Source organism: Scyliorhinus torazame, chromosome 22, assembly GCF_047496885.1.
Source record: "Scyliorhinus torazame isolate Kashiwa2021f chromosome 22, sScyTor2.1, whole genome shotgun sequence".
NCBI lineage: Eukaryota > Metazoa > Chordata > Chondrichthyes > Carcharhiniformes > Scyliorhinidae > Scyliorhinus > Scyliorhinus torazame.
The window spans coordinates 29,885,892-29,913,428 of NC_092728.1; the positions used below are offsets into that span (position 1 = coordinate 29,885,892).

The 27,537-nt window shown below is 50.5% G+C and overlaps 1 protein-coding gene across 1 annotated transcript; it reads right to left on the bottom strand.

The window, feature by feature from the left end:
• Positions 1 to 27,469, bottom strand: LOC140398983 (cerebellin-3-like). The gene is made up of 4 exons (XM_072488007.1): positions 27,314 to 27,469; positions 27,130 to 27,210; positions 21,692 to 21,764; positions 1 to 677 (listed from the first exon to the last, which is right to left on the bottom strand). The coding sequence occupies exons 1-4, from the start codon at positions 27,329 to 27,331 to the stop codon at positions 277 to 279; spliced, it is 573 nt and encodes a 190-aa protein (XP_072344108.1). The 5' UTR covers positions 27,332 to 27,469; the 3' UTR covers positions 1 to 276.
• Between the last annotated feature and the right edge of the window lie 68 nt (positions 27,470 to 27,537).

Genomic DNA, 27,537 nt, shown 5'->3' on the forward strand with positions numbered 1-27,537 from the left:
GATGCTAAACCGATTCTTTTATTATTGATCCACAATGAAAGAGATTGAGAGATAGGCGATACATAAAGAAAACGCACAATTCCACATTCCTGCTGTTTACACTTTCACAACTTGGATTACGACGCTGCAAAGGCCCAAGCCAACCCTGGACGAGAGAGCCATGTCCAACTCTTCAGATTGGCAGAGGGGAAGGGGAAAAAAGGGTGAGAGTGAGTGGACGGGAAAGATGGAGTGAATGCAGGCGCAGGGCCATAAGGCCTGGTGGAGGAGCGGGCTTTAATCTGAGACCCGGTATCCAGTAAACTTCAAGGAATTGCCATTGTTCAGCAGGGACCCGATCTCCAGCACAACCGACACCGTGTCCCCAAGCTGGAGGAGAATCAGCTCGCTGCGCTCGGCTTGCTGGGTGCTACCGCCAGGAAGGATAGTGTGGATGTTGCTGAGTCCGATCCCATTCTTCAAGAAGGCAACGGAGGTCTCCACGCCTAGAGCTGGGAGACAGCTGTAGGTGAAGAAGTACACGCCAGCAATAGGGCAGGTGAAGACTCCAGTTGTGCTGTTGTAGCCTTCTTCCCGGTTCAGAGAAACCTGGTTGTACACGATAGGGTCTCCTGTTTGGACCATGTTACCCTGCGAGAGGGACACAGCAAAGAGCGTGGCATGGTGGTCATGTTCCTCTGTGTGAGAGAGAGAATTGAGAACAGCAGATTAGCTACATTATAACAAAAAAATAACAAGACAACCAAGGCTACAAAATGCACACAAGATAGCCATTCCAGGAGTCCACACGGAATATTCGCACAAAAAACAATACAGCACAGACACAGGCCCTACGGCCCTCCAAGCCTGTACAGGTCATGATACCAACCTTAGCCAAAACCCTCAGTACTTGCTTGTGGCGTATCCCTCTATACCCATCCTATCCATGTGTTTGTCAAGATCCCTTTGAACGTCGTTAATCTATCTGCTTCCACAGCCTCCCCTGACATTGCGTTCCAGGCACTCACCACCTTCTGCATTAAAAAACTGCCTCACACATCTCCTCTAAACGTTGCCCCACGGACCTTAAAACTATGCCCCCTGGTGACTGACCCCTCTACCCTGGGAAAGAGTGCATGCCCATCCATTCTAGCCATGCCCCTCATAATCTTGTAGAACTCTATCAGGTCACCCCTCAACCTCCATCGTTCTAATGAAATCAGTCCGAGTCTATTCGGCCCATCCAAATAGCTAACACCCTCGAGACCACACAACATCCTAGTAAACCTCCTCTGCACCCTCTCCAAAGCCTCCACGTCCTTTTGGTAATGTGGCAACCAGAATTGTGCTCAATATTCCAAGTGCGGCCTTACCAAGGTTCTGTACAACTGTAGCATGACTTGCCAGAAATGGTCATCGCCCACCAACAGATAATCTAACTGTCTTCCCTTGACATTCAATGGCATTACCACCGCTGAATCTCCCACTCTCAACATCCTGAGGGTTATCATTGACCGGAAACTGAACTGGAGCCAACCATATAAATAATGTGGTAGGTCAGAGGCTGGGAATCCTACGGTGGCTAACTCACCTCCAGACTCTCCAAAAACCTGCCCACCAGCCCCAAGTCAGGTGTGCGATGGAATATTCCCCACTTGGCTGGATGAAAATGCCTCCAAAAACCACTGACGAAACTGAGCAGCATCCGTAAGCAGCCCACTTGATCGGCACCCTATTCATTCACTCCCTCCACCACTGCTGCACAGTGGCAGCAATGTGTGCCATCTTCAAGATGTCGCAACTCGTGGAGGCTGCTTTGGTAGCACCTTGCTGACCCGCGACTCTACCTCCCACAAGGACAAGAGCAGCAGATACATTGGAACACAAGTTGCTCACCACCCCAGTTTGGAAATATAGCGGCACCATGACACAGTAAGGAAGGTGAGGGGTGTGGGGGAAAACATTTTTTTTTAATAAATTTAGAGTACACAATTCATTTTTTAATAATTAAGGGGCAATTTAGCGTGGCCAATCCACCTACTCTGCACATCTTTGGGGTTGTGGGTGTGAAACCCACGCAAACACAGGGAGAATGTGCAAACTCCACACGGGCAGTGACCCAGAGCCGGGATCGAACCTGGGACCTCGGCACCGTGAGGAGCAGTGCTATCCACTGCCACCGTGCTGCCCGTGTGGGGGGAAACATGGAACTCAACCATGCCCAACAAGAGAAACACGGGACATAAGGTGGGGGGTAGGGGCAGGTGCAGCAACCTGAACCAAAGGGGGAGAGGGAAACAAAGAAAAAAGCAGTGGGACGCGAAACACAGGGGCCACAATCACCACTGCAAATACTGTAAGGAGGAAAAAGAAAGGAAACTGATGTACGTATGGAAATAGTTGAAGCCGATCTTTGTTTAAATAGTTTGTGTTAAGTCTTATTTTTTGCTTTCTCTTTTTTTACTCCTAATGTTTGTTCATATTTATATCTGTTCTGGATACCAAATATTCAATAAAAACATTTATATAAAAAAAGGAAATATATCGGCCGTTCCTTCACTGTCGCTGGGTGAACATCCGGGATCCTGCTCCCTAACTGGAGGTGTACCTACACCACAGGGACTGCAGCGGTTCAAGAAGCGGCTCACCACCACCACCTCAAGGGCAATTAACGATGGCTTAGCCAACGATACTCGTTTCCATGGCTGATGATCGGATCATGTCAAGAGTAGGATCTTTCTGGAACTTGAATTTCGTGTTTTATATAATTATAGAGGAATTACAAATTATAAGGAGGACATTCAGGTCCATTGTGTTCATTCTGACTCTCCATAGATCAGTGCAGTTGACTCCGTTCCCCCGTTCTATCCCAGTGGCCCTGCAGGTTTACTTTCCTCAAGAACCATGGAATCCCTATAGTGCAGAAGCGGGTCATTCAGCCCATCAGATCTGCACTGACCCTCTGAAAGATCACCCTACCTCAGCCCACTCCCCCGCCCTATCCCAGGTTTACTTTCCTCAAGTGTCCTTCCAGTTTACTCTTGCAGTTCATCATCTGCTATCCTCCTCATAGAAGTAAGTTCCACGTGATTACCACTCGCTCTGTGAAAAAGCTTCGGCCTCACGTTCCCCCTGCATCGCTCACCCAGCACTTTTAATCTGCGTCACCAAGTCATTGAACCACGAGCCAATGTCCACCTTATATAAACATCTTGTACCCCTCTGTAAAATTTCTCCTCAATTTCCGCTCTTCCAAAGAGAACCCCAGCTTCTTCTAACTAACCTTCTAGCTTAAATTCCCCATCCCAGGAACCAACCTGGTTACTCTCCTCTGCAGGAGGGCCCTAACATCTTTTGTAAATGACTGGACACAATACTGTAGCTGTACCCTAACCAGAGGTTTATAGACATTCAGCATGCCTGTTTTCGTACTCAGTACCTCTATTTTATCGGTGGCACAGTGGTTAGCACTGCTGCCTCACAGCTCCAGGGACCCGGGTTCAATTGTGGCCTCAGGTGACCCTGTGGAGTCTGCACGTTCTCCCCAGTGCCTGAGTGGGTTTCCTCCAGGTGCTCCGGTTTCCTCCCACAGTCCAAAGATGTGCAGGTTAGGTGGATTGGCCATGCTAAATTGTCCTTAGGGCCCAATAGGTTAGGTGGGGTTACGGGGATAGGGTGGAGGTGTGGGCTTAAGTGGAGTGCTCTTTCCAAGGGCCTGTGCAGACTCAATGGACCGAATGGCCTCCTTCTGCACTGCAAATTCTATGATTTACTAACCACTCTCTCAATTGGCCAAGCCACATTCAGGGCCCTGTGTACATGCACCCCCAGCTCTGTGTCATTAACTCTGTATTACACTATGCAGCCCCTTCTGTCCAAATACATCATCTCACATATCTCTGTATTAAATTCCACCTGTCTGCCAAATCTCCTAGTCGAGGATTACCGCTACTTCTCCAACCAGAACCCCTGACAATCATTCTCATTATTGTGAAGAATTAAACCACAAAAAGTTGACTGTTTTAGCTCAATAGGTGTCAACATACAAAAACAATTGTATAAGGGTCTTTTCTATCTCCGACATGTATTCCTTATTAAAGTTGCCTCTCAACAAATATTTAAGTTTTAACATTTTGTCATTTTTAATGGGAAGAAGTGATTCTGCTTATGGTCACAGATTCATTAAATAATAATAATCTTTGTTAGTGTCACAAGTGGGCTTACATTAACACTTCAATGAGGTTACTGTGAAAAGCCACACTCCAGCGCCTGTTCAGGTTGACTGAGGGAGAATTCACAATGTCCAAATTACCTATCAGCACGTCTATCGGGACTTGTGGGAGGAAACCGGAGCACCCGGGGGAAACCCACGCAGACACGGGGAGAACGTGCAGGCTCCGCACAGACAGACTCAAGCCGGGAATTGAACCTGGGACCCTGGCACTGTGAGGCAACTGCTAACCACTGTGACTGGAGTGCTGGATTCTCATATCAGACTCACAGCCAAAAGAAGCACACACACTTTGGGCTGGGTTCTCAGGTCCCACAGCTGCGTGTTTCTCGGCCGCGCCGCATTTGCTAGCAGCAGGATTCGGTCTTCTTGCTGCTTATCAATGGAATTTCCCATTGAAGCCACCACTCGGTCCCCGGAAACCCACGGGCAGGGCTGCCCTACCGGCGGGGAAAGTGAATCGCAACGGCCTTAATCTCTCTCTCGCTCTCATACACACACCTTGTTCACATACAGTCTCTCTCTCACACAACCTCTCTCACACACACAGCCTCTATCTCACTCACGCACAGCCCCTCTCTCTCAGACACACACACTCAGCCTCTCAGACACACACAGCCTCTCTCTCTCTCACACTCACAGCCTCTCAGACACACACAGCCTCTCTCTCAGACACACACTCACAGCCTCTCTCACACACAGCCTCTCTCTCTCACACACACAGCCTCTCTCTCAGACACACACTCACAGCCTCTCTCACACACAGCCTCTCTCTCTCGCACACACACATGCACAGCCTCTCTCTCTCACACTCACAGCCTCTCTCACACACAGTCTCTCTCTCAGACACACACTCACAGCCTCTCTCTCTCACACCCACAGCCTCTGTCACACACAGACTCACAGCCTCTCTCTCTCACACACACAGCCTCTCTCTCAGACACACACTCACAGCCTCTCTCACACACAGTCTCTCTCTCTCGCACACACACATGCACAGCCTCTCTCTCTCACACTCAGCCTCTCTCACACACAGCCTCTCTCTCAGACACACACTCACAGCCTCTCTCTCTCACACACAGCCTCTCTCTCTCGCACACACACATGCACAGCCTCTCTCTCTCTCACACACACAGCCTCTCTCACACACAGCCTCTCTCTCTCACACACACAGCCTCTCTCACACACACACAGCCTCTCTCTCAGACACACACTCACAGCCTCTCTCTCTCTCGCACACACACATGCACAGCCTCTCTCTCTCTCACACACACAGCCTCTCTCACACACAGCCTCTCTCTCTCGCACACACACATGCACAGCCTCTCTCTCTCTCACACACACAGCCTCTCTCTCACACACAGCCTCTCAGACACACACAGCCTCTCTCTCAGACACACACTCACAGCCTCTCAGACACACAGCCTCTCTCTCTCGCACACACACACGCACAGCCTCTCTCTCTCACACATACAGCCTCTCTCTCTCAGACACACACACAGCCTCTCAGAAACAGACATCCTCTCTTTCACACACACAGCCTCTCTCTCACACACACAGCCCCTCTCTCACTCACACACACAGCCTCTCTCACACTCACACACACACACACACACACACACAGCCTCTCTCTCAGACACAGCCTCTCACTCTCACACACACGCACAGCCTCTCTGTCACACACACACAGCCTCTCAGACACACACAGCCTCTCTCTCACACACACACACACACAGCCTCTCACACACACAACCTCTCTCTCAGACACACACTCAGCCTCTCAGACACACACAGCCTCTCTCTCTCACACACAGCTTCTCTCTCTCACACACATGCACAGCCTCTCTCTCTCACACACAGCTTCTCTCTCACACACACACACACGCACAGCCTCTCTCAAACACACACACAGAGTCTCTCTCACACACCCACAGCCTCTCACTCACACAGCCTCTCACTCACACACAATCTCTCACACACACAGCCTCTCTCTCACATACACACACAGCCTCTCTCACACACAACCTCTCTCAGCCACACAGCCTCTCTCTCACTCACACACACAGCCTCTCTCACACTCACACACACACACACACACACACACAGCCTCTCTCTCAGACACAGCCTCTCACTCTCACACACACGCACAGCCTCTCTCTCACACACACACAGCCTCTCAGACACACACAGCCTCTCTCTCACACACACACACACAGCCTCTCACACACACAACCTCTCTCTCAGACACACACTCAGCCTCTCAGACACACACAGCCTCTCTCTCTCACACACAGCTTCTCTCTCTCACACACATGCACAGCCTCTCTCTCTCACACACAGCTTCTCTCTCACACACACACACACGCACAGCCTCTCTCAAACACACACACAGAGTCTCTCTCACACACCCACAGCCTCTCACTCACACAGCCTCTCACTCACACACAATCTCTCACACACACAGCCTCTCTCTCACATACACACACAGCCTCTCTCACACACAACCTCTCTCAGCCACACAGCCTCTATCTCACTCACGCACAGCCTATCTCTCACACACAAACAACCTACCTCACACACACAGCCTCTCTCTCTCTCACACACACAGCCTCTCTCTCTCACACACACAGCCTCTCTCTCTCACACACACAGCCTCTCTCTCTCACACACACACACACAGCCTCTCTCTACACACCCTCCATCTCTCTCTCACACATACACCCATATATATAATCATAGAATTTACAGTGCAGAAGGAGGCCATTCGGCCCATCAAGTCTGCACGAGCTCTTGGAAAGAGCACCCTACCCAAGGTCAACACCTCCACCCTATCCCCATAACCCAGTAACCCCACCCAACACTAAGGGCAATTTTGGACACTAAGGGCAATTTATCATGGCCAATCCACCTAACCTGCACATCCTTGGTCTGTGGGAGGAAACCGGAGCACCCGGAGGAAACCCACGCACACACGGGGAGGATGTGCAGACTCCACACAGACAGTGACCCAAGCCGAAATCGAACCTGGGACCCTAGAGCTGTGAAGCAATTGTGCTATCCACAATGCTACCGTGCTGCCCCTATATATATATACACACACACACACACAGCCTCTCTCATATAGTCTTTCTCTCTCTCACACAAACACACACCCTCTCTCTCTCCCTCACATACAAACTCTCCCTCATACATAGCCTCTCTCACACATAGCCTCTCTCTCCCTCACAAACAACCTCTCACACACACAGCCTCACTCTCCCTCATACACAGCCTCTCTCTCACCCTCACACATTTTCAACTCCCTCACTCACACACAGACACACACCCTTTCCCTCCCTCTCACACATATTCTCAACTCCCGCACACACACAGCCTCTCTCCCTCACACACAGCCTCTCTCTCCCTCACACGCAGCCTCTCTCTCCCTCACACGCAGCCTCTCTCTCCCTCACACACACAGCCTCTCTCTCCCTCACACACACATTCGCACACACATACATACACACACAGCCTCTCTCTATCTCTGACATAGCCTCTCTCTCACTCACTCACAGCTTCTCTTGTGGTGATCTGCTGTGCACAATTCTGTATAGTTATCAATACAACTTCTGACCAGCAGGTGGCGATAGAGATCTACCATGTGATTTCAGACACCGCCAGTTGGTAGTGAGTCTTACAAGAGGATAGTCGCACTTAGAGCAGCTCGAGGAGGAGACTTCCGGTGGCGGCATGAAGAAGGGAAGTCGCACGTTGGGTGGCTCCGCTCAAAGCTTGTTTTTAAGAGTTTTAATGCCTGGTCCCAGGGGCAATTTGTGAATGATTGGGTGTAGGAAGGCATAAAGAAGGCGAAGAATGTCAAAGAGTCAAGAGGAAAACAGCCGTGACAAAGGGAGGGAGTGAGGGATCACCATTGAGTGAAAGGGCCAGCCCCGGAGGTGACAAGATGGTAGAGTTTGGGTTGTTGGGTGGGGGCGCACTGCTTCCAGCAGAGAAGATGACTGGAGTTGGAGAAGCAGGTTGCAAAGCATATGGAGCTGATGAGGAAAAAGATGGCGGTGGCATTGAAGGCATTGGCGGAGGAGGCAATTGCCCCGGTAAGGATGGCTGTGGCGAAGACATCGGTCGAGGTGTGAGAGCTGGGCGATAAGATGAAGAGAGTGGAGTAGGCCATATCGCAGCACAGCGATCAGCTCACCTCAATGGGGGAATGAGCTACAGAGGGTCGTCGTGGCCAGTAAGGGGCTGCGAGCAAAGTTGGAGGACTTGGAAAACCATTCAAGGCGGCAAAATGTGAGGATTGTGGGCTTGACCAGGGGGTGGAGGCCCGAGGCTGACGGAGTACCTTACCAAGATGTTGGCAGAGTTGATGGGGTAGGGAGAGAAACCCTCTTGGTATGAACGGGAGCGGGCTCATCGGTCGTTGAGGCCTAAACCAAAGGCGAATGAGCTGCCAAGGGCAGTGATCATCTATTTTCACAGGTACCACATGAAGGAGAAGGTTTTGAACTGGGCAAAGCAGGCGCGGGAGGTACAGCGAGCTGGTGCTCGTATACGCATTTACCAGGACTTGATGCTGGGGGCAGCATGGTAGCACAGTCGCTAGCACAGTTTATTCACAGCTCCAGGGTCCCGGGTTCGATTCCCGACGTGGATCATTGTCTGTGCGGAGTCTGCAAGTTCTCCCCGTGTCCGCATGGGTTTCCTCCAGTGCCCCAGTTTCCGCCCCCAGTTCAAAGATTAGGTGGATTGGCCATGATAAATTGCCCTTAGTGTTCAAAAAAGTTTAGGTGGGGTCACTGGGTTACGGGGATGGGGTGGCGGCGTGGGCTTGGGTGCTCTTTCCACCAGCCGGTGCAGACTCGATGGGCCGAATGGCCTCCTTCTGCACTGTAGATTCTATGATTCTTTTGAAAAAAAAAACACAGGGCAGCACTGTAGCACAGTGGTTCGCACAGTTGCTTCACAGCTCCAGGGTCCCAGGTTCGGTTCCTGGCTTGTGTCACTGTCTGTGCAGAGTCTGCACGTTCTACCCGAGTGTGCGTGGGTTTCCTCCGGGGGCTCTGGTTTCCTCCCACAGTCCAAAGATGCGTAGGTTAGGTGGATTGGCCATGCTAAATTGCCCCTTAGTGTCCAAAAATGGTTAGGTGGGGTTGCGGAGATAGGGTGGAGGTGTGGGGATAGGGTGGAGATATGGGCTTAGGTAGGGTGCTCTTTCCAAGGCCAATGCAGACTCGATGGGCCGAATGGCCTCCTTTTGCACTGTACATTCTATGATAACTGGCAAGGAGGTGAACGGCTTTCGGCCGAAGAAGACATTGTACAACAGTGGGGTGTGGTTTGGAGAAGTGAATCCAGCAAAGTTCAGGGTGACCTACAACTCCAGAGACTTCTATTTTGAGACAGTGGAGGCGTTTGTGAAGGCAGAAGGCTTGGGATGGAAGTAAGGAATGAGGCTGAAGATGAGTTTTGGACTGTGGAAGGGGAGTTGGGAGAGTGTATAAATGCAGTTTTGGTTTATGTTTTTACTCCATGCCGTTATAGTGGTAAAGTTGTTCTTTGTAGCGATGGTTCTTTCTAAGATGTGTATTTTGCATGGGATATGCGGGTTTGAGGGGGCCGTAAGTTATTTTCTAGTTGTTTTTCTGGGACTGAGCCGGAGGGGAGAGGGGCCCGCATGAGCAAGCTTTAGTCGGCTAATGAACGGAGTTGTGGTGAGGGGAGGGGTTATGGACATTGGGGCCTGGTGAGCAGGTTTCGATGAGCCTCGGAGGGGTAAACAGGCGGGGGTGGGGGAGGGGTTCGATACTGGGTGGGGTTTTTTCGAGAGGGGGAGGGGTTCAAAGTTAACAATGGATAGGGGCTAGTAAGGCCCAGAGGGCAGGGCCCGGAGTTATGATGATGGGGGATAGGAAGGAGGGGAGGGGGCGGAGACCCCCTGTTGGCTGGAACGTGAGGGTTGGGAGGCCCAGTGAAGGCGTCAAGGGTGCTTAGCGCACCTGAAGAGCTTGAAGGCGGACCTTGTGATGCTGTAGGAGACTCACTTGAGGGCGAAGGATCGGTAAGGCTCGGGAAGGGCTGGGTTAGTCAGGTGTTTTACTTGGATTTTGATGGCTGGGCATGGGGAGGGGGGTGAGGGGGGGTTGCAGACCTGGTTAGTAAAAGAGTGTGGTTCCAAATGGAGAAAGTGGTGGCGGATCAGGGAGGTAGGTATGTGATAGTGACAGCGCAGCGAGGGGAGGTTGATGGCATTGGTAAGCGTATCTGGCCCTGACCGGGATGATGTAGGGTTTGCGAAGAAGGTGTGTTGGGCCATCCCCGACTTGCATGAGTTGATAGTGGGTGGAGACTGGAACTTGGTACAGGAGCCAAGATTGGACAGGTCGCGGCTGCTCGCCCAGTCAGGGGGGGCGAAGGCGTTGACTGGACTTGGGGAGGAAATGGGACGAGTGAACCCTTGGAGGTTTTTGCACCCGAGGGAGCGGGAGTATTTGTTTTTCTCTTCGGTCCATAAGGTCTATTCGAGGATGGATTTTTTTTTTGTGGTGGGGAAGGTGCTGTTGGGCAGGGTTAAGGGGTCGAAATATTCGGCAATTGCAATATCGGATCATGCACCACATTGGGTGGATATGGTGTTGGATAAGGGGGCAGTGCAGAGGTCGGGGTGGAGATTGAATGTGGGGCTGTTGGAGGACCGAGGGTTTTGTGATAAGATTGGGAAAGTAATTGAAGAATATGTGGGTTTAATTGTACAGGGGAGGTTTCGCAGCCGGTGGTAGGGAAGCTCTGAAGGCGGTGGTGAGGGGGGAGGTGATAATGTTAAAGCAAAGATAGATTAAGAGGAGAGGGTGGAGTGGCAAAGGTTGGGGGAGGAGGATATGGCCACATTGGGGAGATCAGTAGGGGAGCAGGAGATAATGGAAGAGATTGGGAGGATGCAGTCGGGGAAGGTAGCAAAGCCAGATGGGTTTCCGGCGGAGTACTATACGAAACTTAGGGATAAGTTGGCGCTGCTGATGGTGGGGATGATTGAGGAGGTGATAGGGAAAGGGGTGTTGTCACAGCCATTGAGGCAGGCATCGATCTCCTTGCTGCTAAAGAAGGATAAGGATCCAACAGGATCTTATAGGCCCACATCACTCTTGAATGTGGATACGAAGGTGTTGCCGGGTAGGTTGGCGGAGTGCCTCCCAAAGGTGATAGGGGAAGATCAGATGGGGGCAGCTCTTTTCAAATATTAGGAGGTTACTGAATGTGGTTCTGGCACCAGCGGAGGGGAGGGAGATGGAGGTGGTGGTGGCGCTGGATGCCAAGAAGGCGTTAGACCGGGTAGTGGGGTATTTGAAGGCGGTTTTATTGCGGTTTGGGATTGGGCCGTGGTTTGTGGATTGGGTAAGATTACTATACAAGGAGCCAAGGGCGAGAGTCCACATGAATAGCATGAGTTTGGGGTATTTTGCTCTGCACCGAGGGACTAGGCAGGGATGTCCTAATTCCCCCTGTTGTTTGCGCTTGTGATTGAACCTTTGGCCATCACGTTTGTTTCTGGGGGGGCGGTTTGCAATGCTGGAGGAGTGGGGGAGAATTATGGGTTGGGGCAGGGGGAGATATTTAGGGATATGCAGGTCCGAGATTTCGCCATGATGGATTACAGAGCTTTCCGATGGCGTCGGCCCCACACTGTTGGAGGAGGTATTGACGACAGGGGGAGTGGAAAAGAGGGTGGTGTCAGTGATTTATGGGTAATTCTGGGGGAGAACAAGGTATCACTGGAGGCGAAGTGGGAGGAAGAGTTGGGGGAGGGTATGGAGGAGGGGTTGTGGTGTGAGGTGCTCAGGAGGGTGAATGCCATGTGCGAGGTTGGGGCTGATACAGTTGCAGGTGGTGTATAGAACGCACCTCACGAGGACAAGGATGAGCTGACTCTTTGAGGGGGTGGAGGATGTTTGTGAACACTGTGAGGGGGGCCCCGCAAATCACGTTCATATGTTTAAGTTCTGTCCAAAACTGGAGGGGTATTGGAGGGAGGTCTTCAGGGTAATCGGGAGGATGGTGCACCCTAGAAGCCATATTCGGGGTGTTGGATCAGCCGGGGTTGGAGGCGGGTGCAGAGGCAGCGATGGTGCGGATCACCTCGCAGATCACCCGATGGAAGGTGCTGTTGGGGTGGAGGTCACTTTCTCTGCCCTGTGCCTCGGCGTGGCGGTGGAGTTCTTACCACTCGAGAAACCACTGAAGATCGAGTTGAGGGGAAGGATGGAAGGGTTCTACAATTCATGGACTTTGTTTATCATGCACTTTCAAGAATTGAATGACATCGAACATTAAGGGGGGTTTGGAATGTATAGGTTATTGGTGATTATGTACGGGATGATTGCAACTCCTTTTTCTTTCTTACTTTGTATTTAAAATGTTGGGGGTTGTTTGGAGGTGGGTAGGATAAAGGGGCTGTTGACCAGGGGCCTCCCATTGGATTTGTTATTGTTGATTATTTGTTAGTGGGTGTATATTTGATGAAAACATGAAAAAGGAGGAGAATAAAAATATTTTTAGAAAAAGAGGAGCTCGAGGAGAATTTACTGAATTCATTTAGTAGCCATCATCTGTAATATAGTTTGTTAGCTATTTTTCCACTTGTTTGTTAATAAACCATCTTTCTCGTCAAACAAGTAGATGTTTTGAGTTGAAACTTGCAACCGTGGCAGCAACGTTAGAGCTCCAGGAGTGCGTTTATTTCTGGAAGCCGATCCACTTTTTAAATTTTGCAACCATGGCTCCTAAAAAGGCGACCCAAAGTGAAGGCGACCAAAAATCTGATAAAGTGGCTAAGCCGCTCAGAAGATCTCGTAGATTGGAAAATAATGCTGCTGCCGCTACGGCCAAGGAAGATTCCAAACCACAGAAGCGTGCGAGGAAGCTTTCACCGAAACCCAAGGAACAAGCCAAAGGAAAGAAGTAAATAGCTCAAAATGGTGAAACAAAAGCTGATGAGGAACAGAAAACTGAATCTGCAAGCGATCAGAATGACTGAAGATCTGCCATTGTCTTCAGTTGATTTTTATGTACCACTTGTAGAATTGAAAATATTTTGATCAAGTATTTTGTAAATGCAAATATTTTTAGGATTAGTACACTTATGCTGAAATACATTGAGGAAGCCTGCACATCAGGAAATTGGATATTTGTAACTTCCTGTGCAAAAAACAATGATTTTGCAATTGGAAAGATTTTACATTGTTTTCTCTTGATAACTGGGACATTTGTTTTGTAGCACCGTCAATATGACGTGAGGCAGGTTGAGGTAATGTCAATTGAAGGCTTTATTAAGCAGAACTTTATCCCCAGCAGCGTGGTTACAGAATGCAGCTGCTGAGGGAAATGGAGGGAAAACTGGGTTCTTATACCGGCATTTCTGGGTGGAGTCCAGTAGGCGGCAGATCCTATCAGGACCTGGCATCCCTCCACCAATAGCCCGTCGACACGTGGTGTACCGTATTGCCCCTAATACATACCACCACATGTTTCATGGGCTTTTAAGCTTGGTAATGTTGGTTTTACTGCTTAACGTGATTGCAATTCTACATTTCAATCTTAGTTTTATTTTTTTAATGTTTTTGTAAGGCAATAATAAACCAATGGTGAATTGTGCTAACAGTTGACATTGATGAGTGACAACGTGACCACCTGCTTAGTTGTGGTGTCTGCTTTGTAATAAACAGTTCTTCTGTTTATTATAGAAAATTAGTTTCACAAAAAAACAATAAGTACATGTTTTGTGTACATCATTGCAATGGTTATAACACAGAACACATCTCTCACGTAGCCTCTCTCTCTATCACACACACACATTCTCAACTCCCTCACACACACAGCCTCTCTCTCCCTCATTCACAGCCTCTCTCCCTCTCACATACACAGCCTCTTTCTCTCACTCACACACACAGCCTCTCTCTCACTCACACAGCCTCTCTCTCACTCACACAGCCTCTCTCACTCACACACACAGCCTCTCTCTCACTCACACACACAGCCTCTCTCTCTCTCACACAGCCTCTCTCTCACACACACACACACATAGCATCTCTCTCTCACACACACACAGCCTCTCTCTCACACACACACAGCCTCTCTCTCACACACACACAGCCTCTCTCTCACACACACACAGCCTCTCTCTCACACACACACACACACACACACAACCTCTCTCTGAAACACACACACAGCCTCTCTCTCACACACACACACACAGCCTCTCTCTCTCTGAAACACACACACAGCCTCTCACACACACAGCCTCTCTCTCTCACACACACACACACAGCTCTCACTCACACACACACACACACACAGCCTCTCTCTCTCTCACACACACAGCCTCTCACACACACAGCCTCTCTCTCACACACACACACCCTCTCTCTGACACACACACACAGCCTCTCTCTCACACACACACAGCCTCTCACTCACACACACACACCCTCTCTCTCACACACACACACACAGCCTCTCTCACTCACATACAGCCTCTCTCTCACTCACACACACAGCCTCTCTCTCACACACACACAGCCTCTCTCTCACTCACACACAGCCTCTCTCACTCCCTCACAGACAGCCTCTTTCTCTCAATCACACACAGCCTCTCTCTCTCCCTCACAGACAGCCTCTTTCTCTCACTCTCACACACAGCCTCTCTCACTCACACACAGCCTCTCTCATAGATACATAGCAGATAGGAGCAGGAGGAGGCCTTTTGGCCCTTCGAGCCTGCTCCGCCATTCATCACAATCATGGCTGATCATCCAACTCAATAGCCTGATCCTGCTTTCCTCCCATAGCCTTTGATCCCATTCTCCCCAAGTGCCATATCCAGCCGCCTCTTGAATATATTCAAAGTTTTAGCATCAACTACTTCCTGTGGTAATGACCTATAACTCCATTATGCACTACGTAGCCGAGGATGGCTAGGCGGTCGGTGCAGAACACGCATTTATCCTTGTTATACGTGAGGTTAAGGATTTTTGCGGTCTGGAGGAATTTTTGGAGGTTGGTGTCGTTGTCCTGCTGGTCGTGGCCGCAGATGGTGATATTATCGAGGTACCAGAATGTGGCCTGTAAACCGTACCGGTCAACCATTCGGTCCATCTCCCGTTGGAAGACCGAGATCCCATTAGTGACACCGAAGGGAACCCTTAAGAAGTGGTAGAGCTGCTTCGAAGGCAGTGAATTTGCGGTCACTAGTGCGGATGGGGAGCTGGTGGTAGGCGGACTTAAGGTCCACCGTGGAGAAGACCTTGTATTGCGTGATCCTGTTGACCAGGTCGGATATGCGGGGAAGAGGGTACGCGACAAGCTGCGTGAACCTGTTGATGGTCTGACTGTAGTCGATGACCATCCTATGCTTCTCCCGGTCTTTACAACCACTACTTGAGCTCTCCAGGGGCTGTTGCTAGTCTCAATGACACCTTCCCTCTGTAACCGTTGGACCTCTGACCTAATAAAGATCCGGTCCTGGGCACGATACCATCTGCTCCTTGGTGACGACTGGTTTGCAATCCGGGGTGAGGTTCGCAAACAAGGAAGGCGGATCGACCTATAGGGCCGCCGAATTTGAAAGTTAGACTTTGGAGGTTGCACTGAAAGTCCAACCCGAGGAGTGTGGCCGCGCAGAGGTGGGAAAGGACGTAGAGTCGGTAGTTTTTGAACTCCCTTCCCTGGACCGTGAGGTTAGCTACACAAAACCCTTTGATCGCTACTGAGTGAGAATCGGAGGCCAGGGAGATTTTTTGATTAACGGGGTGGACAGGGAGAGAACAGCGTCTTACCGTGCTGGGGTGTATAAAGCTCTCCGCGCTCCCAGAGTCGATTAGGCAGGGCGTTTCATGCCCACTGATAAGCACCGTCGTCGTAGCAGTCGAGAGTGTTCGGGGCCGAGACTGGTCCAGGGTCATCGAGCTACTCGTGGCAGCAGTTGAATGTTCTCTTCGGGCGGTGTGTGTCAGCCGAACTGGGATCCTGGGAGTCCATCCAAGATGGCGGCGCCCATTGGTCGCACATGGCCCTGGAGGAGGAAGATGGCGGCGCCCGCTGGCCGCATGGGGACCGTGGAGAGGGTTGTTGTGGCGGTCCGTATTCGCCTCCGGAGACCGCAGCGACCGCCCGGGCCTGGAATACCCCCACAAAGTGGCCCTTTTTGCCGCATCCCTTGCAGAGGGATGAACGGGTCGGACAGCGCTGTTGGGGGTGCTTGGCTTGCCCGCAAAAATAGCAGTGGGGCCCCCCCGGGGTTGCCAAGCCATCTCGCAGCACAAGCTTGTGGGGGGATGGGAGATGCCTTTGGGTCAGCCGCGGGGGGGGGTTCCACGCTGCCCAGGGGGCTGCCGTGCGGTTGGGGACGTAAGCGCGGGCTTTTCGGGAGGCCACATCCAGGGAGCTAGCAAGGGCCCGTGTCTCCTTGAGGCCTAGTGTCTCTTTCTCCAGCAATCGTTGGCGGATTTGGGAGGACAGCATACCTGCAACGAAATCGTCCCGGATCAAAAGTTCTGTGTGGTCGCTCGCCTAAACTTGAGAGCAGCTGCAGTTTCTCCCCAACACCAGGAGCGCACAGTAGAATTCTTCCAGTGATTCCCCAGGGATTTGTCGCCTCGTCGCTAGTAGATGTCGGGCGTAGACCTGGTTTACAGGGCGAATATAATGTCCTTTCAGCAGCTCCATTGCTGCATCGAAATCGACCGCGTCCTCGATGAGGGTGTAGATTTCTGGGCTCACCCTTGAGTGCAGAACTTGTAGTTTCTGTTCTCCTGTGGGTGTGTTTTTGGCCGTTCCGAGATATCCGTTGAAGCACGCCAGCCAGTGCTTGAATGTTGCCGCTGAGTTTGTCGCGTGGGGGCTGAGTTGCAGACACTCCGGCTTGATTTGGAGCTCCATTCTTTAAAAACTAGCGTATTAAATTGCTGCACGATCAATAACCCCAGAAGCGAGATTGGAGACAATTGAAGGCTTTAATACGCTCGATGTTTCCCCCAGCAGCGCAGGTACAGAAGAAAGCTGCTGGGGCGGCACGGGCTCTTATACCCCGCCTTGCAGGGCGGAGCTAACAACTAACCAATGGGAACAAGTACATATTCCACCAATGGTATTCCGGCATTACGAGGTACCGTAATCCTCCTAACACAGACTACCACACCCTGTTTGAATTTTGGCCTTGGTTTCTCCACCTATCACTTTTCTTATTCACTCTTCTACCTTTTGCTTTTGTCCTTGCTCCCTCTTGCTCTGACTTCTTGCATAGGTTCCCATCCCCCTGGCATTTTAGTTTAAACCCTCTCCAGCCGCTCTGGCAAATAGACCCCTCTCAAACCCACAGCCTCTCTCTCTGTCTCTCACTCGCATACACTCTCCTCTCTCTCACTCGCACACACTCTCCTCTCTCACACACACTCTCCTCTCTCTCACTCGCACGCACTCTCCTCTCTCTCACTCGCACGCACTCTCCTCTCTCTCACACTCGCACGCACTCTCCTCTCTCTCACTCAAACACACTCTCCTCTCTCTCACTCACACACTCTCCTCTCTCTCACTCACACACACTCTCCTCTCTCTCACTCAAACACACTCTCCTCTCTCTCACTCACACACACTCTCCTCTCTCTCACTCACACACACTCTCCTCTCTCTCACTCACACACACTCTCCTCTCTCTCACTCACACACACTCTCCTCTCTCTCACTCACACACACTCTCCTCTCTGTCACTCACACACACTCTCCTCTCTCTCACTCACACACACTCTCCTCTCTCTCACTCACACACACTCTCCTCTCTCTCACACATACTCTCCTCTCTCTCACTCGCACACACTCCTCTCTCTCACTCGCACACACTCTCCCCTCTCTCACTCACACACATTCTCCTCTCTCTCACTCACACACACTCTCCTCTCTCACTCGCACACACTCTCCTCTCTCTCACTCTCACACACTCCTCTCTCTCACTCACACACACTCTCCTCTCTCTCACTCGCACACACTCTCCTCTCTCTCACTCGCACACACTATCCTCTCTCTCACTCGCACACACTCCTCTCTCTCACTCGCACACACTCTCCTCTCTCTCACTCGCACACACTCTCCTCTTTCACTCGCACACACTCTCCTCTCTCTCACTCGCACACACTCTCCTCTCTCTCACTCGCACACACTCTCCTCTCTCTCACTCGCACACACTATCCTCTCTCTCACTCGCACGCACTCTCCTCTCTCTCACACTCGCACACACTCTCCTCTCTCTCACTCGCACACACTCTCCTCTCTCTCACTCACACACACTCTCTCACTCACACACACTCTCTCTCTCTCACTCACACACACTCTCTCACTCACACACGCTCTCTCTCTCACACTCACACACACTCTCTCTCTCACTCACACACACTCTCTCTCTCACTCACACACTCTCTCTCTCTCACTCACACACACTCTCTCTCTCACACACACACTCTCTCTCACTCACACACACACTCTCTCGCACTCTCTCACTCACACACACAGCCTCTGTCGCACTCTCACACACAGTTTCTCTCAAGCCCACAGCCTCTCTCTCTGTCTCTCAGGCACTCATACTCTCCTCTTTCTCACACACACACCCTCTCTCCCTCACACTCTCCTCTTTCTCACTCACACACAATCTCTCTCTCTAACTCACTCACACTCTCTCTCTCTTACACTCTCTCTCTCACTCACACACTCTCTCTCTCACTCACACACTCTCTCTCACACACACTCTCTCTCACTCACACACAGTCTCTCTCACACACTCTCTCTCACTCACACACAGTCTCTCTCACACACTCTCTCTCTCACTCACACACAGTCTCTCTCACTCACACATACAGCCTCTCTCGCACTCTCTCACTCACACACACTCTCTCTCTCACTCACACACACTCTCTCTCACTCACACACAGTCTCTCACTCACACATACAGCCTCTCTCGCACTCTCTCACTCACACACACAGCCCCTCTCTCTTTCACTCACACATACAGCCTCTCTCTCTCTCTCACACACATAGCCTCTCTCACACTCTCACTCACACAGTTTCCCTCAAACCCACAGCCTCTCTGTCTCTCAGACACTCATACTCTCCTCTTTCTCACTCACACACATTCTCTCTCCCTCACACTCTCCTCTTTCTCACTCACACACTCTCTCACTCACACACACTCTCTCTCTCACTCACACACACTCTCTCTCTCACTTACACTCTCTCTCTCACTCACACACTCTCTCTCTCACACAGTCTCTCTCTCACACAGTCTCTCTCACTCACACATACAGCCTCTCTCGCACTCTCTCACTCGCACACACAGCCTCTGTCGCACTCTCTCTCTCACACACACTCTCTCTCACTCACACACGGTCTCTCTCACTCACACATACAGCCTCTCTCGCACTCTCTCACTCACACACACACAGCCCCTCTCTCTCTCACTCACACACACAGCCTCTCTCGCACTCTCACTCACACACAGTTTCCCTCAAACCCACAGCCTGCCTCTCTGTCTCTCAGAAACTCATACTCTCCTCTTTCTCAGTCACACACACTCTCTTTCCCTCACACTCTCCTCTTTCTCACTCACACACACTCTCTTTCCCTCACACTCTCCTCTTTCTCACTCACACACATTCTCTCTCTCACTCACACACTCTCTCTCTCACTCACACACACTCTCTCTCACTCACACACACTCTCTCACTCACACACTCTCTCACTCACACACACTCTCTCTCGCACTCTTTCTCTCACACACTCTCTCTCACTCACACACACACTCTCTCTCGCACTCTCTCACTCACACACAGTTTCTCTCAAACCCACAGCCTCTCTGTCTCTCAGGCACTCATACTCTCCTCTTTCTCACACAGAGCCTCTCCCCCTCACACACATCCTCTCTCCCTCACACACAGCCTCTCTCCCTCACACACATCCTCTCTCCCTCACACACAGCCTCTCCCCCTCACACACATCCTCTCTCCCTCACACACAGCCTCTCTCCCTCACACACATCCTCTCTCCCTCACACACAGCCTCTCCCCCTCACACACATCCTCTCTCTCTCACACACAGCCTCTCTCCCTCACACACAGCCTCTCCCCCTCACACACAGCCTCTCCCCCTCACACACAGCCTCTCCCCCTCACATACCGCCTCTCTCCCTCAGACAGTCTCTCTCCCTCACACACAGCCTCTCCCCCTCACACACATCCTCTCTCCCTCACACACATCCTCTCTCCCTCACACACAGCCTCTCTCCCTCACACACAGCCTCTCCCCCTCACACACAGCCTCTCTCCCTCACACACAGCCTCTCTCTCTTTCTCACACATACAGGGCTGGATTCTGTGATTCTGGGCCTATCTCCCCACGCCGGCATGGGAACGGTGATGTTTGATGCCACAAAAGCCGGTGCAAAATGGTCACCGATTCCCCGTTTTGCTGGGGTCTAGCAGGACGATGGCAGAGAGCACCAGGCTCTAGCTGCAGATACACCCCAGAGAACTGCCAGGTTCGTGGCCGCGCATGGACACAGCGATGGCCTACAGCAGCCGCGCCTTCCTACATGGCGGCGGCCGCTCGCGGACCAGACCCACAAAATAGTCCCCCCTTCGGCCGGCTCGCGCACCCTGGAACCCCCCCCCACAGTGCCCCCAGTCCCGAATAATGTCCGCTCTTGCCCACGGATTGACCCTCCCCTAACTGTGGCAGTGTCCAAGTTATTTAAATATTGCTACTGAGCTATTTATTTGGCACCTTGTCAATGCTTCTGAAAAATCCATAAAGACAACATCCATCATATTTCCTTTACCAACCCTCATCAAAAAGTTGAAGGATCATCTCGCTTTTTTGGGGGTAGCACAGTGGTTAGCACAATTGCTTCACAGCGCCAGGATACCAGGTTCGATTCCCCGCTGGGTCACTGCCTGTGCAAAGTCTGCATGTTCTCCCCGTGTGTGCGTGGGTTTCCTCCGGGTGCTCCGGTTTCCTCCCACAGTCCAAAGATGTGCAGGTTAGGTGGATTGGGCACGCTAAATTGCCCTTAGTGTCGAAAAAGGTGGGGTGGGGTTACGGGGATAGGCTGGAGGTGGGGGGGTGGGCTTGGGTAGGGTGCTCTCTCCAAGGGCCGTGCAGACTTGATGGCTAAATTCTATGATATGATTCCAAACTCCACACTGGATCTTCATATTGAGCCCCAGCCTGTCCAAGAGATTGTTGTTTTAATTTTTCCCTCATTACAGTTTCAAGAATCTTATCTGCTGATTACGAACTTCCTATGTTAAAATAATTCATTCACCTCAAACATGTGCATCATTACCAGAAAAACTCTGAGGCAGGTTGTGAAACAGCGAAACACACCACAGCAATACAAGCTGCACCTTCTTTTCGCAGAACAATATATGGTTCAATTCTCGAACTTACCCTCATGTTCAAATTCTTCCAAAGCTGCGATTCGATCCTGCAGTGCCTCTAGCAATGTTTCAAAATTAGTATGCTGCACAGAGGAGAAAAAATCTGGTAGATACAACTTCTCCATGGATTCAGGAAGGAGCAAGCATTCATAGAATCATAGAATCATAGAAGTTTACAGCATGGAAACAGGCCCTTCGGCCCAACCAGTCCATGCCGCCCAGTTTTTACCATTAAGCTAGTCCCAGTTGCCCGCACTTGGCCAATAACCCGCTATACCCATCTTACCCATGTAACTATCTAAATGTTTTTTAAAAGACACAATTGTACCCGCCTCTACTACTACCTCTGGCAGCCCATTCCAGACACTCACTACCCTCTGAGTGAAGAAATTGCCCCTCTGGGCCCTTCTGAATCTCTCCCCTCTCACCTTAAACCTATGCCCTCTAGTTTTAGACTCCCCTACCTTTGGGAAAAGATGTTGACTATCTACCTTATCTATGCCCCTCATTATTTTATAGACCTCTATAAGATCACCCCTAAGCCTCCTACGCTCCAAGGAAAAAAGTCCCAGTCTATCCAGCCTCTCCTTATAACTCAAACCATCAAGTCCCGGCAACATCCTAGTAAATCTTTTCTGCACTCTTTCCAGTTTAATAATATCCTTCCTATAATAGGGTGACCAGAACTGCACACAGTATTCCAAGTGTGGCCGTACCAATGTCTTGTACAACTTCAACAAGACGTCCCAACTCCTGTATTCAATGTTCTGACCAATGAAACCAAGCATGCCGAATGCCTTCTTCACCACCGTGTCCACCTGCGACTCCACCTTCAAGGAGCTATGAACCTGTACTCCTAGATCTCTTTGTTCTATAACTCTCCCCAACGCCATACCATTAACTGAGTAGGTCCTGGCCTGATTCGATCTGCCAAAATGCATCACCTCACATTTATCCAAATTAAACTCCATCTGCCATTCGTCGGCCCACTGGCCTAATTGATCAAGATCCCGTTGCAATCCTAGATAACCTTCTTCACTATCCACTGTGCCACCAATCTTGGTGTCATCTGCAAACTTACTAACCATGCCTCCTAAATTCTCATCCAAATCATTAATATAAATCACAAATAACAGTGGACCCAGCACCGATCCCTGAGGCACACCACTGGCCACAGGCCTCCAGTTTGAAAAACAACCCTCTACAACCACCCTCTGCCTTCTGTCGTCCAGCCAATTTTGAATCCAATTGGCAACCTCACCCTGGATCCCGTGAGCTTTAACCTTCTGCAACAACCTACCATGCGGTACCTTGTCAAAGGCTTTGCTAAAGTCCATGTAGACAACGTCTACTGCACTGCCCTCATCTACCTTCTTGGTCACCCCCTCCAAAAACTCAATCAAATTTGTGAGACACCATTTTCCACGCACAAAGCCATGCTGACTGCCCCGAATCAGTCCTTGCCTCTCTAAATGCTTGTAGATCCTGTCTCTCAGAATACCTTCTAGCAACTTACCTACTACAGACGTTAGGCTCACCGGTCTGTAGTTCCCAGGCTTTTCCCTGCTGCCCTTCTTAAACAAGGGCACAACATTCGCCACTCTCCAATCTTCAGGCCCTCACCTGTGGCTGCCGATGATTCAAATATCTCTGTTAGGGGACCCGCAATTTCCTCCCTAGCCTCCCACAACACCCTGGGATACATTTCATCAGGTCCCGGGGATTTATCTACCTTGATGCGCTTTAAGACTTCCAGCACCTCCTCCTCTGTAATATGCACACTTCTCAAGACATCACTATTTATTTCCCCTAGTTTCCTAACATCCATGCCTTTCTCCACCGTGAATACCGATGAGAAATATTCATTCAGGATCTCACCCAACTCTTGTGGCTCTGCACATAGATGCCCTTGTTGATCCTTAAGAGGCCCTACTCTGTCCCTAGTTACTCTTTTCCCCTTTATGTATTTGTAGAATCTCTTTGGATTCTCCCTTGCATTATTTGCCAAAGCAATTTCATGTCCCCTTTTTGCCCTCCTGATTTCCCTCTTAACTCTATTTCGACAATCTCTATACTCTTCAAGGGATCCACTTGATCCCAGTTGCTTATGTACGTCATATGCCTCCTTCTTCTTTTTGACCAGAGTCTCAATATCTCGAGTCATCCAGGGTTCCCTACTTCTACCCGCCTTACCCTTCACTCTAAAGGGAATGTGCTTACCCTGCACCCTGGTTAACACATTTTTAAAAGCCTCCCATTTACCAGCCGTCCATTTGCCTGCCAACAGTCTCCCCCAATCTACCTCTGCAAGTTCCTGTCTGATACCATCAAAATTGGCCTTGCCCCAATTAAGAATTTTAACTCTTGGGCCAGACCTATCATTCTCCATAGCTATCTTAAAACTAATGGAGTTATGGTCACTTGTCCCAAAGTGATCTCTCACTAGCACTTCTGTCACTTGCCCTTCCTTATTTCCCAAGACGAGGTCAAGTTTTGCCCCCTCTCTAGTCGGTCCATCCACATACTGAATGAGAAATTCCTCCTGAATACACTCAACAAATTTCCCTCCATCCAAGCCCCTAATGCTCTGGCTGTCCCAGTCAATGTTGGGAAAGTTAAAGTCCCCTACTACTACCACCCTATTATTCTTGCAGCTATCTGTAATCTCCTTACATATTTGCTCCTCAATTTCCCGCTGACTATTTGGGGGCCTATAGTACAGTCCTACCAAGGTGATCTCTCCCTTCTTATTTTTCAGTTCCACCCATATAGACTCAGTGGGCGAACCCTCGGATATATCCCCTCTAAGTACTGCCGTGATGTTCTCCCTAATCAAAAACGCCACTCCCCCTCCTCTCTTACCTCCTGTTCTATCCTTTCTATAGCATCTGTACCCAGGAACATTGAGCTGCCAGTCCTGCCCCTCCCTTAGCCATGTTTCAGTCATAGCTATAATATCCCAGTCCCATGTGCCTGTCCAATCCCTGAGTTCATCCGCTTTGCCCGTCAGGCCCCTTGCATTGAAATAAATGCAGTTTAATGTAGAGCTTCCTTGCTCTCTGCCCTGCTTTCTCAGGTCATGCTTTACACACTCTCCCTTCCTGCCTTTTGTTTCTGTCCCCACTGACTTCCTACATCGGTTCCCATCCCCCTGCCACATTAGTTTAAACCCTCCCCAACTGCACTAGCAAACACACCCCCGAGAACATTGGTTCCGGTCCCACCCAGATGCAAACCGTCCGATTTGTATAGGTCCCACCTCCCCCAGAACCGGTCCCAATGTCCCAGGAATTTGAAACCCTCCCTCTTGCACCATCTCTCAAGCCACGTATTCATCCTAGCTATCCTGTCATTCCTACTCTGACTATCACGTGGCACTGGTAGCAATCCTGAGATTACTACCTTTGAGGTCCTACTTTTTAGTTTAACTCCTAACTCCCTAAATTCAGCTTGTAGGACCTCATCCCGTTTTTTACCTATATCGTTGGTGCCTATATGCACCACGACAGCTGGCTGTTCACCCTCCCCCTCCAGAATGCCCTGCAGCCGCTCCGAGACATCCTTGACCCTTGCACCAGGGAGGCAACATACCAACCTGGATTCTCGTTTGCGTCCGCAGAAACGCCTGTCTATTCCCCTTACAATTGAATCCCCTATCACTATAGCTCTGCCACTCTTTTTCCCGCCCTTCTGTGCAGCAGAGCCAGCCACGGTGCCATGAACCTGGCTGCTGCCACCTTCCCCTGGTGAGCCATCTCCCCCAACAGTTTCCAAAATGGTAAATCTGTTTTGGAGGGAGATGACCGCAGGGGATCCCTGCACTGCCTTCCTACTCTTCCTCTGTCTGTTGGTCACCCATTCCCACCATTCCCATTCATTGGTGAACAGGTACAGCATGTGGTTAGATTCAGAGTAAAGCCCCTCTACACTGTCCCCATCAAACACTCCCAGGACATGTACAGCCCAGGGTTAGGTACAGTCTACAGCTTCCTCTATGCCGTCCAAATCAAACACTCCCAGGACAGGTACAGCACGGCGTTACATACAGAGTGAAGCTCCCTCTACACTGTCCCCATCAAACACTCCCAGGATAGGTACAGCACGGGATTAGATGCAGAGTAAAGCTCCCTCTACACTGTCCCCATCAAACACTCCCAGGACAGGAACAACATGGGGTTAGATACAGAGTAAAGCTCCCTCTACACTGTCCCCATCAAACACTCCCAGGACAGGTACAGCACGGCGTTACATACAGAGTGAAGCTCCCTCTACACTGTCCCCATCAAACACTCCCAGGAGAGGTACAGCACGGGATTAGATGCAGAGTAAAGCTCCCTCTACACTGTCCCCATCAAACACTCCCAGGACAGGAACAACATGGGGTTAGATACAGAGTAAAGCTCCCTCTACACTGTCCCCATCAAACACTCCCAGGACAGGTACAGCACGGGATTAGATACAGAGTAAAGCTCCCTCTACACTGTCCCCATCAAACACTCCCAGGACAGGTACAACACAGGATTAGATACAGAGTAAAGCTCCCTCTACACTGTCCCCATCAAACACTCCCAGGACAGGTACAGCACGGGGTTAGACACAGAGTAAAGCTTCCACTACACTGTCCCCATCAAACACTCCCAGGACAGGCACAGCATGGGGTTAGATACAGAGTAAAGCTCCCTCTACACTGTCCCCATCAAACACTCCAGGACAGGTACAGCATGGGGTTACATTCAGAGTAAAGCTTCCTCCACACTATCCCCATCAAACACTCCCAGGACAGGGACAGCACGGGGTTAGATACAGAGTAAAGCTCCCTCTACACTGTTCCCATCAAACACTCCCAGGACAGGCACAGCATGGGGTTAGATACAGAGTAAAGCTCCCTCTACACTGTCCCCATCAAACACTCCAGGACAGGTACAGCATGGGGTTACATTCAGAGTAAAGCTTCCTCCACACTATCCCCATCAAACACTCCCAGGACAGGGACAGCACGGGGTTAGATACAGAGTAAAGCTCCCTCTACACTGTTCCCATCAAACACTCCCAGGACAGGTACAGCACGGGGTTAGATACAGAGTAAAGCTCCCTCTACACTGTCCCCATCAAACACTCCCAGGACAGGTACAGCACGGGGTTAGATACAGAGTAAAGCTCCCTCTACACTGTCCCCATCAAACACTCCCAGGACAGGTACAGCACGGGGTTAGATACAGAGTAAAGCTCCCTCTACACTGTCCTCATCAAACACTCCCAGGACAGGTACAGCACGGGGTTAGATACAGAGTAAAACTCCCTCTGCACTGTTCCCATCAAACACTCCCAGGACAGGTACAGCACAGCGTTAGATACAGAGTAAAGTTCCTCTTAGGGTTTTATCATTCCTGAGCTGTCTGCAAGCTTGGGGGTAACAGAGTTTTCTACAAGATGATTTCGAAAACTTACCCTGCGAACCCGACGATTCTGTTCTCCCTCCACAGTGGAGTGAGTCAAACATTGGATGATGCCGAGAAGCAGCAGCACCTCCTGAGGGAAAGAAAGAAAAGTCAGGACACACAGAAAACATTTCTGATCAATGCTGTGAAATTGTTTTGCAATGAACGGGTTATTGAAGAGAAAATTTACTCACTTTCCCACAAATAATCATGTTAATGGGTGAAGGTCGCTTTCCTCAGTTGGTTGACTCTTTGCTCAGTGTTTTTCCCTTGTAAGAATGTTTCACTCCATCTACACGGCCTGCTTTTGTACCATTGTGAATGGGTGGAGTCTGCTTTCTGTCATTCACCTCCACTCAATCACTCACACCCTGTGACACTCAGTGAGTACAGTGACACACTGTGGGATTGTCACACA

What these genes read in the sequence shown, in the direction of transcription:
- LOC140398983 (XM_072488007.1), bottom strand. An exon ending in AGAATCGTCGGGTTCGCAGG is followed by an intron (nt 21,765 to 27,129) that starts GTAAGTTTTCGA and finishes TCCTCTGTGCAG; the next exon opens with CATACTAATTTTGAAACATT. An exon ending in GGAAGAATTTGAACATGAGG is followed by an intron (nt 678 to 21,691) that starts GTAAGTTCGAGA and finishes TCTCTCACACAG; the next exon opens with AGGAACATGACCACCATGCC.